This window comes from Egretta garzetta, unplaced genomic scaffold (assembly GCF_000687185.1).
Source record: "Egretta garzetta isolate BGI_Z169 unplaced genomic scaffold, ASM68718v1 scaffold126, whole genome shotgun sequence".
NCBI lineage: Eukaryota > Metazoa > Chordata > Aves > Pelecaniformes > Ardeidae > Egretta > Egretta garzetta.
In genome coordinates this window covers 2,340,502-2,353,190 of record NW_009260128.1, presented here as the reverse complement: position 1 = coordinate 2,353,190, position 12,689 = coordinate 2,340,502, and the positions used below count along the sequence as shown (strand labels likewise).

At 38.1% G+C, this 12,689-nt stretch overlaps 1 protein-coding gene across 1 annotated transcript in view; it reads right to left on the bottom strand.

The window, feature by feature from the left end:
• Nucleotides 1-9,992, bottom strand: part of FBXO15 (F-box protein 15) — a 20,201-nt gene extending 10,209 nt beyond the window's left edge. Inside the window, exons 1-5 of the mRNA XM_035896945.1 lie at nucleotides 9,888-9,992; nucleotides 5,443-5,685; nucleotides 4,963-5,172; nucleotides 2,939-3,068; nucleotides 435-517 (exon numbers count right to left, since the gene is read on the bottom strand). Of these exons, the coding sequence (XP_035752838.1) occupies nucleotides 435-517; nucleotides 2,939-3,068; nucleotides 4,963-5,172; nucleotides 5,443-5,685; nucleotides 9,888-9,991 (770 nt within the window). The 5' untranslated portion in view covers nucleotide 9,992. The remainder of the gene's footprint in view (nucleotides 1-434; nucleotides 518-2,938; nucleotides 3,069-4,962; nucleotides 5,173-5,442; nucleotides 5,686-9,887) is intronic.
• Nucleotides 9,993-12,689: the final 2,697 nt, after the last annotated feature.

The following is a 12,689-nucleotide window of genomic DNA, read 5'->3' as shown; positions in this document are numbered from 1 at the left end:
AGCAGGACTGAAAGAAAAATGGAGGCACCTTACCAGTTTACTAGAATGTTTTTCTCCCCTCTTACACAGCTAAAGGTTATTTTCCTACTTCCTAAAATGTCTCCTTCTTTTTAGAAGATGAAGAGGGAATAAAAAGCCTGCTTGTGAAAAGGGAGAAAGTATGGGCAGTGTATTTCTAAGTTTCTCAACACAGCAAGTACTAGTACCCTTCTAGGACTAAATTATCTCCTTAATAGCATAACAATGGCTATGTTTTAGTATGAAAATACTTGTATAGCTTTGTGTACAGTTACTGTAACTGTTGTTTATATTAAACAAGAATAGCTAATTGCTGCCTAAATATAAACCTCTTACCAGCAGCCAATTTTAACTGTAAAACTCAAAGCTTTATTCAAAAGGTTTTTACTTCCCACAAAGGAAAAACCAAAACTTACACAGTAGCAGAACCCAAAGTGCTTCTCTCAAGAAGTTGATGATAATGAAGACTCACCATAACAAAAGCAATTTCATTTTTCTCCTGAAAAGTTAATTAAAGTAGATGTATTTTCATCTGGAAATACTTCTTTTCACAAGGTCTTCTTGAGCATTAAAATTCATAGATAAATGCTGCTGCTTATTACTCTGCCACTTACTGTAAAAACGTTAATAATGGCTTGCTTTAACACTTGGACTCCTATAACTGCTATTGTCTTCACACGAGAGTACAGAATATATGTAAAAGATCACAGCATTTCTGTATTATGGGGAAAGGGACGGAAACTATCTATGCCAGGGCAAAAGTTATCAGCAGCAATCCATGAATTGTACTTCTCTAGCTTCTACTCACCATTTTTAAACTGGATACCTAAGAAGAGTCAAACAGGCCTTACTCTCAGCTACTAAACACCTAAGCATCAAACTTATTTTCCTATGTAAGGAACTATTTGCAAAGAGTCTTCTTACTTTTGCCCTTCAGATTCTTTCCCCCATCCCACTGATGAGAGCGGGGGAGCGAGGGGCTGTGTGGTTCTTTGTTGCCAACTGGGGCTAATGCACGACAATACTGAACTTCAAAGTAAAACCCCAGATGTCTTCACCAGATTATGTACTCCTTGGAAAATGATACGCCATACCTCCTATAGGCCTGTATAGCTCAAAGAAAACTTCAGAGCTCAATGCCAGAACTAAACAGACCCAAAGGGATCTATTTACTTCAAGAACACAGAATACTATGATTTCGGGTCTTTTCTGTTAAAAAGAAAAATGCTTTTTCAAGTCCTACATTTGCAAATGTATAAGTCAATAGCAAAATTATCCACAGCCAGCAGTCTGTTACTGTCCTGGAAAGCAGGCAACTATTATTTTCATCTGTCTGAGTTACCAAACAGAAAATGACATCCCCTACTCAAACCTTTTTTTCAGTTACTCCTGTGCTTTTGTAGTGCAAAATTACAGCTATAAAAGATATAATGACAGAGATTTATCAGTCACATAGAGTCTCTGAGTCTTCCTCTGTCCAAATACCAGAAGGCCCACAGAACCTGACCTTGGTTGTCAAAACTACTAGCATCAGCAATTTCTGTTACGCAGCTAAGCTATGTGTAAAAAACTGAGATGTGTGGCATTTACGGTTATTACACCCATCTACAGTTAACTGCCTAATGTTACGCTGCCCACATAGAGAATAAGAACAGCCATTCAGAAAAGTAAACAGGAAAAACAAACTTGATGTTTAACAACTTTGTGGAACTTGGTAATGATTGAACCATTTCAAGGTGCTGAAAGAGTTCTCTTTCAAGCATGGGAGGGGGTTATGTGCTAGCAAGGCCATAGGTACAACAACACAGGGACACCAAGCTACTAAGCTTCTGAAGGTACAAAAGAAAACTACTGTTAACTTACTGGAGCTTTTCATAGATTGAGACAACCTTTAAGCCAGTCTCAAGTTTTCTAGGAAATGGACACCTTCAAGTAAAAGTGAAACAAATATTCCTTCTGTGGTTTTAAACAATTTCTCTGGTGATGGTGCACATTTGAGGTATCAAGAGTTTCTAGCTGCAAACAAGACACAGCTTAGAGCAACTGTTCACAAGCTCCCTGAGGAAAGTTCCTTGCCAGTGCCAAATAATACAAGTTATGTCATTGACATGGCTGGAGGAGAAAGAAAGGGCTGCCACCTCTGAATTCAGCCCAAGAGCAGAACACCTGAGATAGGCTTCCATAGCACCTAACCATATGCAACTTCAGGCAGACACCAAGGTCCCAGTGTATTCAGTGCAAAGACACAGACTTCTTTTGAGAAGTTTAATTCAGACGTTCTGCACTGCTCTCTAAAAACATTCATCTCTACACGCAGCTTACAGAGACTTACCCCTTAAATTAAGACATTTAATACCAAGAATTTAACATTCCCAAAAAGGCATGATTTATAGTGTTCCTACTGCTGGAGCAGAATATAACTACCTGGTGACGTAGATTAAAGGAAACAACTAGCAAAGTTGCCCCGTGGGAATTCAGCGCTTTGGGTGATGGGGACAGGGCAAGGCATGAGTCAGGGGAAGAAGCACGTCTGTCCTCAAACAGTTCTATTTAAAAAGTCTTTAGGATATCAAACTTTGGCATACAAAAACTACAAAATAAATACAATTGAACAGAAATAAGATCAGTACTGTAACTAATATACTGATACATAACTGTTCTTTTAATTAGAGGTGGGTTTTTTTGAAAAGTAGATACTCCTGCAACAGCTTTTTAGAATATAATAAATCATCAACTAGCTGTCCCTACCTGTATTTTATTGTTGTTAGCTTAGACAAGATCTTTCAAAATCCAAAGAAAAAAAGGAAGATGGAAAAAAAAAACCAAACCAAACAAACCCAAAGAACTCTCAAAATCCCAAACTACAAGGCAAAAGAATCTTCAGGTCATAATAAAGTACTGAAACAAAATGTTATCTTACCTTCCAAAGTCCTACTAAAAGTCCTGGATTCAGGCTGAAGAGCCGGACAAGCTTATCAGCACCAACTGCTACACTGCTTTCAGTCAGGTTAGCAAGATGGTATTCAGCAACTAAGGAACGTCGACGAGGTCTTTGAAAAGAACATATAGAATGTAGCAACAAGACTATGTCTCCTTATTTGTGTAAAAGTTCAGCCTAATTTCATTTTTAACTCTGAAGTCTGACCAACAGCACATGATGAAAATGGTTTTGAAAGCATTCACCATGCACAGCCATAAGCTTTACCTCTGAACTACAACATACTAGCAGGATCTCAACACCTAACAAGAAAAGAAACAGAAGCCACCATAGGACAGCCTAATATACTACTTAAAAAAGAACAAAAACTTATATGCTTTCCCAATATTTCAAAATAGCCACAGAATTACTTTATAATGTGTTTTAATACTATGTTGGTACTAGAGAGAATCACTGAACATTTTGTCAGTTTGAAGCAAGCTACTAAGAAGGTAAATTTTTCCTCTACAGAAGCAAAATTCCAAGGAAAGGATCAAACTGTACATACAATAAATTAAAAGCTTCTGTTAGAGGACGCTTTCATTCTTTAGAACATTAGTTCTAGATTTTGTCTGTAATTAAAGCGATTTAGCTCCATAACACCCTAACTAAAGTTCATACTTCACAGGTGTTCTTATTGGCTAGTGTTGCATTAAAAAGAGCAGAAAGCAGAGTCTGTTACCTACTCAAAATGGAGAAATAACTCTAAAACCCTTAGCAGACTTAGGCTTTTATTATATTCAAAACTGTTCTTAGATTTCCCAATAGTATCACAGTAGTATCATCTACCATTACACACTGCTAGGAAGACCAACGGGAACTTCACATTACCTTGAACTGTAAGATTTCGGGCAGGAATGGGACATCAGCCCTTTCCATCTTTAAGTCAGTCAGGCTGGTATAAATACAGGGACTTTCCCCAGGTCCCTGCACTAGCTCCTTATAGTCTTAACATTCTGAGTAACATTCTGATATTTGTGAAATCATTACCTTCATTTATATTCACAAGCTCTAACAACTTATGATTGTGTGAAATAAATACACTAACTACCTGCAAGTTTTCTTTTACTATTTTCTACATAGGAATCACCTTGGTAAAACAACTACATTTCCCACATACTTTGACTGCAAGATTTGTTTAGCTGACACAAACAGCTCCTCTTGATTTTTTTAAGTAAATGCTTTGCTTCTGCTTGAGGAACCATTGTTTTTTGTAGGTGTATAACAATTCTCTCTTTTCAGAGCTCTACTGCTAGGGGTTTTGTGCAAGAAGCATGTAGCTGATACTGCATATACTAAAATGACACGTAAGACACAGACGTGGAAAACTTGACAGCAACTAAATACATATATACCTCAAATACACACTTTTAATTTAAGCATCTTTTCTCAGAATATAATGCCAGAAAAGTATCGTACACACTTAAGTTACAAAACAACAGCTACCCCACATTGTGCTGTGGACTATTTTTTTTTATATGCGTGCACTTCTATTGTACACGCAGCCAAACACCAAGTTCCCTGAATTCACATACACACGTATCAGACAGAAAAAAATAAATGTTAGTAACATAGATTATCTGATTGTAGCCACATAAACATTGATGAACTGTTCCAATCTAAATGTCTCACATTAAATTCTCCTAGGTTTACATGCTTGTTTAATGCTCATTTATATCTATGCCTTAGATTCAGCTTTCCAAAGCAGGACCTATCAGTCTGTATCTTACATGCCAGTAACTACACTAACCTATGAATTAATGTAATAGCTTGCTGGATTATATCTGTTTCTTGGTAAAAAGCTCTACCAATAAAGAGAAGGACATAGGCTTTGAAAGAAATACTACAGAGAGTCTTTCTAAGAAATAATTGACTTGATAAGCCAAACCAGGGTCAGATAGCTCCTACAGACACATTATAAACCAGTTACACCAAAAAACCCTCACAAATCCTGTGTTAAAACTCACCCATTCTTGCTGGGAGCTCTGCTTTGGTCAGGAAGTAATGGTGTAACTCCAAATAGTTTTAGAGTTGACAGGACGTCTATGCATGGCCAATCTGTACTATGCCAAAGCAGAGTAACAGATGTGTCCTTAAATGATGGGTTTGCCTTCTCCATTACATGTTCCTTTCCATTTTTCTCCTTTAGAACAATTATCCAACTCAAGCCAGAGACTCTGTTATTTAGGAATTGAGAGGGGTGGTTTTAAAATAAAAAAAAAAAAAAAGTGACAGAACTTAAACTATGCTTCCAACAGAATTTTTAAATTTCTATTAACTGCTACTTCTGTTTCTCAGGCGAGGTAATTTCTAGGCTATCATTGTATCTTGCCATTATCATATACATTTAATAGCTCATTTTCCATATCCCCCCAGCATTTCCAAAGCCATTAATACGCTGTATATCATTCTTGAGTAAACATCTTCTATGACAAGGCATTGCTTACTTCATAGCTTCTTTGTTTTTACATGGAAGGCCTGTATAAGGATCTACAGGTTTAACAAGTCGCATTACTCTAGTTTTGACAGCAGCTATTTGTTTCAAGATGTATTCTTTCTTCCAGTATCCAGGCTTTCTATCATGTAGAGCAGTACAGCCCAAGGAAACAGTTTCTGTTTGTTCAGACTGCATTTTCCAAATTGTCCTTTTTGGTTGAAAACAACTGGAATAGATTTTCAGCCAGATTGCACTGAAAATAAAAATAGAATAAAGAGGAAAACCACATAAATTTCAAGAACAGTTACTAAACTATTCTTATACGCATGTCTCAGCTACCACTGAGCATAATGTTAGCAGAAAAAATATAATGTCCTAGATTATCAACAAACTGGGTTTGACCTAAATCTAAGTTTATAGAAGACCAGAAACTGTAGCCCCATAGGTATTAGTCCACAAAATGCAAAGGCACAGTTGTACACTTTTCCCCATTTTGACCTTCCAACAGCTCATATGAGGTCAGTTTCCCTGGTGCAAATATGAAAGCTCAGGAACCAAAAGATGCTAGATGTCAGCATTTCTCATGGGCTTACTAGATTATCTCAAAGAATATGGAATCTCTGAACACATTGCTTGTTCTGGATTATACATACCAAATGAAATCCACTTAAAACTTTCTGCTCTACCATGGTGGGGGGAGAGGAAGAAGTTACTCGCTTAATTCTTACAATATGCCAGTAAGGTTGATAAACATCTCAACTACATATACAGAAAATAAGTTTGACTAGTGCTCTAGAAAGTAAGATCATCAGATACTGGGAACTTCCCACTGTTTTATACCTCTTAATAGCACACTAGAGTATGTGGTTTTTAAAAGCCTTCCTTCCCCTTATGCTGCTACTTTCTTCACAGACACTCACTGCAGCAGATTTAAAAACAAAAAACCCCACCAAAACCAGTACATATTTGAGAGAAAGCTATCATGAGGAAACAAAAAAGGACAAGTTGTGTCTTCCTGAAAATATAGGATACAGGATGAAGTTCAGAGACAGCATAGCCATACGCAGTGACTTAAGTGAAAACTGATTAAGGTTAAGCAGCTACTTTTGAGAATTCCGCCCCAAAACAATGATGTGTCTTCACACCAAATCAGCTAATGGAAAAAGTGTTTTAATACCTCTTACTCAACAATCTGGATCCCTCAAGTTTCTCACGTAGATGTATTTGAAAGTTTGGTGGAAGAGGACAATTCGAATCACCTATGTTTGGTGGTGGTACCACTGTCATGTCAATCCCTTCTGCACTTTTGAAAAGCTCATAGAAAAGATGCCTTTTTGAAGAGATCAAAGAAACATGCAACAGGAATGACGGGTTCACCTCTTTCCTGTTAGGAAAAATATGAGGCTCCACAAATCCCAGCATCTCTAGGACAGTTCAGGGAATATTGAGTACAAGAAGTTGCAAGAATTCAAACAACAATCTGTGAATAAAGGTTTCCAATGAGTTTTCTCATTTTAAAGTGCTAGCCACACAGTCTACAGAACTGCACTAAAGAAAATTAATAGCAACAGAAACAAATTCTCAAGAGAAGTTCTCTACCATTTATCAGCCAGATTACCAGTCCTCACTTATCCCCAGGCAAACTTGCACTAACGTGCTTTGTAATGCATTTTTCCTCTCCTTAAAGCACTAAAGCATACATGGACTGAATCTATCCCACACTGCCTCCTACCCATGAAAACCACTCTCACTTCATCAGCTGCTGAGAATAAGTCCCCACATGCCGAGAGCCAGGCGCTTGTTATTGATGAAACATACTCAGGAATTTTGCAAAAACCTTCCAGCCTGCTGCTCTGCAGATATATGTACAATCTCCCACTGCCATTTTTTGCCTCAAGCTGTTTAAAACACACAGACCCATAAGGGAGTTCACAGTCAACATCAGCTTCCAACTTTCCTTTTGCCAAAATAGGCAGGGGGGCGGGCATGAAGCACAATCCCATAAGTAAAAGAGAGATTTAAGATACTTCAATTTGGATACCAGAAGAGACAACCCAGTTATCAGATAGCATAAAAATTTTGTGATAGAGGGAGAAAATTCTTATTTAATTCCAAAGCAGCTAAGAATTGTGTGATGATGAAAACAGAGGAGAGATGCCCTTGACATACCATCATCAGGAGAAATTGAGCTGTATATCATCCAACTGGTCTTATTCAACCTAAAAAGTCCAGTAAGATGTCCTCCTATAACCTTCTCCTCTTAACTAGAAAGCCCTTCCCAAGAGAGACATCCTTTCTTTCATGGGGAGAGATACTCAGCATCTGGCTGCATGATGCTGAAAAGACAGGAGTTAGTAGTAGGCATTTCCTGCATTTTGAAGGTACAGTCTCAGGCAGTGTAAACTGAATGAAGACAGGCTTGCCTGTCACAAATACCTATCACCCTTCTCCTCACTCTCAGTTACATATTTCTTCTTACTTTCCCAAAACAGCATTGTGCAAGCAGATGAGAAATTAGTTCAAGAATCTCAAAAATTCAGTCAGGGCAGGGAGGCAGAGGAGAAAAATGGGGGACTTGGAATCACAAGTGTTTAGGGAGGTATCACTGCTCCTCCATCAACTTCTGAAGAATTCGGGGCAGACAAATCAAAAAAGCAGCCAACAGGGAAGCATCAGTTTGCCCCTTTCATAGAAGAATATGTGCCACTTTTGCCTCAAAGAGTTAAGTATAATAGTCATCTCAAAGCCTCTTACTGGACATTGTTACAAGAAGCCAAACCAACCTCTTACTGCTAACTCAAATGCCAGAATTGGACATGCACCATTATCAGTCATCACTTGACCACAATGGCAAAAAGATCTTATACAAGCATTTTCCAATGGAGATCAAAACCCACAGGCTTTCAGACAGACCATCTATGTGAGCTTCCCACACTGCATGACAGGAAAACTGGAATAATACGACATGCTGGGGCAAAGGGGGTGCAGAAAGGGGGGGTCAGAAACATTTCCCTGCCTTCAACAGTTACACTGAAGACATCAGTGCCAAGGAACTGTTAAAGCACAGACATTATTTGAAGAGCCCAAAGACAAAGCACTGAATTAGGCAGCACAGATATATGACGATGAAAGACTGATGGTCCTGTTGCATCAAGAACAGCATCCTGTACATCCAGGACAGCAGAAATATCCTCAGAAAGACACTCTGCCTAAAAAAACAAGATCAGATTTGTCAGAGAGATATGCAGGGACTTCAATTAAAACTTCTGTTAATTCACCACAAGATTCACAAACTCAAGAAGGTCCATGGAAATCCCACGGGAAGAACTGGCCTGGTCCCACTGAACCAGTCAGTCTCCTAGATAAGGGAAAATATCTTCCTCTAATCCCATTTGTGCATACAGTAATCTCTGTCAAAATTAGAAAATAGAAACAGACACTGTTGAGATGGAGACAGATGAATCAGCTTCCCTTGAACAGCCACAATGATTTTATCTTGCCTTACTATCCTGTACTGTAAAACACATATTAAGATATATAATTTGTGTCAACTACGCAATTTTTATCTACATGCACCTGCTGACAGCCTCAAAAATAAATCTGGATTATGCCTTCCCTTTAAATTCATCAGTTCTAAAGATGGTGTCAATGCCAATGTTAACCAATTCACTGTAAAAGTTTTGGCAAGTAAGTGAGAAATGGATGAATACCAGATGCAGCAACTTCCTATATAGGAAGACATTTTCTCATTTAAACAACACTAATGCAGCAGAATCCTAGGAAAAAAGGATACCCAGACATCCTCGTTGTCGCATACTAACCAGGGCCTCTCCTCTTGATCCTTTCACAAAATTATCATTATACTGGTAGGAGCAATTTGCGAACTCTGTGTCAGCAATCGCTTACAAAAAAATGTGTCAGTATTTATCTTCGTCCCTTTTGTTTTCACTTAGAAGTCACCAAAATTTGACAGAAACAGCAACAGATAAAACCCACTAGTGAATCCCTTGGCTAAATCAAACCCTCTGCAAAAACCTGATGAAAGAGCTAAGTAAGTACGACTGCAAAATTACAAAAGCCATGACAATTCTATAGAGCTATTGGCTTCACACCATTAAGGACTGCCTGAACCAAAGAGCCTGTGAAGGTGCATGTGAATGCAAACAAATATATGCAAATCTTACAACAAAATAAATGCTAATAGCAACATTTCAAAACACTGTATTTAGTGTTCACCTCATAACTCCCATTAAACTCAACAGGGCTTGCACAGCAAGAATTCCATATAACACATTGTACTGTGAGCTATGCAGTACATTTTCAGCAGAGTAATTGCCAGTAGATACATGCATCAGTGCTCTGGCATCAGTGAAACTAAGTTAGAAAGACTTATAACTCAGGTAAAGTCAACTGCTGCATGATTAAGACTAGCATTTATGCTTCCCTCTTCCTTACTTGTCATTGGCCAGATGATAGAAGCGCTTATTCACACAACCAACACACAACAGGGATGCAGCATCCAAATAGGAAAATATCTTCATCAGCATTTCTGATGGCATGCTGGAAAACAAGAGAAGAGAAATACCATTAGATTTGCCTGCAAACTCCAGAAATGACAATGGTAAAGAATTTTAATCCCAAACCAGAGCAAAACAAAGGAGATCGAAACTACCAGCTTGTAAATACACAAATCAAAACTCACCTGAAGAGTTAATTTGCAGAGTTTGGGTTCTGATTTATCTCTCTGATCTAAAACATTTCCTTAAAAAAATTCACCACAACCCATTCAAGTGGCACAGCACAACTACATGAAAAGTTATGGGTTTGCATTTTCATTAAACTTCCTTAACTTTAACTCAGTTTGACATGAAACTCTCTCATTCAACTTCAGTTTCTCACTGCTTGTTCCATGATTTCAACACTTGGTCCACAACCACGAGCATTTGCCAGAGCTGCGTACACTCACTCTCCTCCTGGCTGTGGTGTCAGGTCTCGGGATGCACCAGGACAGAAACGTCCTAGTCAAACAGTGTGATCATGCTCTACCTCACCAAAATCTTCAAACCACGTGCACTCAGGGGTCTCACACAGCTTCATTTATGTCAACAGAAAGATGTGAACTTCAAGGTAAGACCCGAGTGGCATCCTGAGAACATTAACATTTCTGTGCGTCTACAAGGCTGCCTGAAATGCAGGTGGCCAGGTGAAGTACAACAAGCACAACATAACCTGGAGATGAGTCACCATTATTTTTGTATTAACAGACAGAAACATCATACCCTTTGAGTAGTATCCGATATCTGCAGAGAGTTTAAAAAAAGATGTATTTTGCACTCTTTCGGAGCGTGAGTATGGTAACATCAAAATCACCACTGAAAATACAAGCTGCTGTGAAAGTCAACACCTCAGCTGTGTCTCTTGTCCATTTACTACTGTGTCATTTACAATAGTTGCTGATTTATAATACTTTATTCCAGAAGCATATAGCTTTCAAGTGCAGAATGGTAATAACACCAATACTCCAAGGTTTGTATTAAAACTCAGAATCTTAGTTGCACTAACATGAGGCAACTGTGCCAAAACTTGCACAGTTATTACGTGAAGCAACTCAAACACTGTAAGCCCAAAGCAGTTAGTGCATTTATTTCAGAGATAATTTAGAAATGATCCCTTTAAAAGCTGCAAATTAGCTAAAATAATATGCTTGATCTAGAATTCTCAACAGTAGTTTTTGCAACCATATTATTTTTTCTTTGAAGGAAGCTGATGGAAAGGAAATTTTTTTCTTTTTTCTCTTGTCTTTCACACCAACCTAACAGCATAAAGGATTGAACCGGCCATACAATGGAAACAGAGAAATGACTAAACAAGAAGTTATAAAATGTATAAAACAAAAAAAATGAATTAATCTTTCATGTAACATATTCTTAGAATTTTTTTGTAGAAATGTAACTAATTTTCAAAAAGAAAACAACTTATAATTACATTGAAAGTGCCCTTTCACTGTCAAACAGGTAGGGAAACATTCACCTTGCAGCAAATACGCAGCAGCCACTTTATTCCTTCCCTCTCATCCCACTCCATCATCCTAAGCCTCTCTATACAAAGCAACAAGCATCAACAGAACATCAGAAGTTTAATTCCAAACTGGCTTTTATTGAAGTAATTCAATAACAATTTTTATTCTCAAGGAACAACACAGCCCAGGATCTGCAAAGGAGTGGCTGAAGGCTTCATACAACATGGAAAACCTACACACTTTGCATGAACTTAGAAAAGTGAGGTATAACCATACCAGAGAACATTAGGTCAACATACAATCACAAAGTAGGCCAGGAAAGCAAATCTTTTCAACTCAGAATATCTGACATAGAAATCTCCAAGGTATGAACATAATAACTGTAAGCAGTCAAAAGATAGCTTATAGTCTGCAAGGGGTCTTCCACTCTTAATCCTAAACTAAGACATACCTCTCAATGCACAAATTAGGTTTTGGTTTTATGGAAGGTGTCAAATACAGACTTTTAATTCCAGCATCTACAGTTTCAGAACATTCCCCAGGCCTGGCAGCAAAGCTCCTTGACCTATTTCTAAAAAAAAAGAAAAGCCGTTAGGAGTCAAATCATCACAAAGTGAAGAAATATGCATATCATGCACACCTAGACACCACATCTCAACTGAGGCAGGATTCAGGGACTATATCACAAGGTAACTCATTATTATCAGTTCACGAGTTTGAACAATTATCACCAAATTAAAACACCTAAGATCAGGTATTAAAACTCATTATTTAAACCCATAGGTGCCTCTCCTACGATTAATCTCTTGCATTAGTCAGAAGGGAATAGTGCCGCACTACCAGATCCATTTGAATCTGGTAGAGATCTATTAGATCCACAGCTGCACCACTGGGGCCACCATAATCAAGCTCCAGATAGGCCCCTGCAGTAAGTCAAACTCACTGACTAATCTTCTGGCTTGCAACATCAGCCCAGAGGTGTTTCTGAGCCATCCAACTTCGCAAAGCTATTAAAAGATATCAAATAAAACAATACCTTGAAACTTTCTCAAAAACTGACAAGGCTCAAAGAGAATTCCCTTGACTACACAACAGAATCATATTTGAAACAAACTTAGTCTCATTTCAAATTTTCCCCTGCTGAAATACTCACAACTCTGCGAGGTAAGTGTTAGTTCAACAGGCAAGATGGGTGTCAATGTTTTCTTTGCTCATTAGCACCTAACGTTTGGACAGAA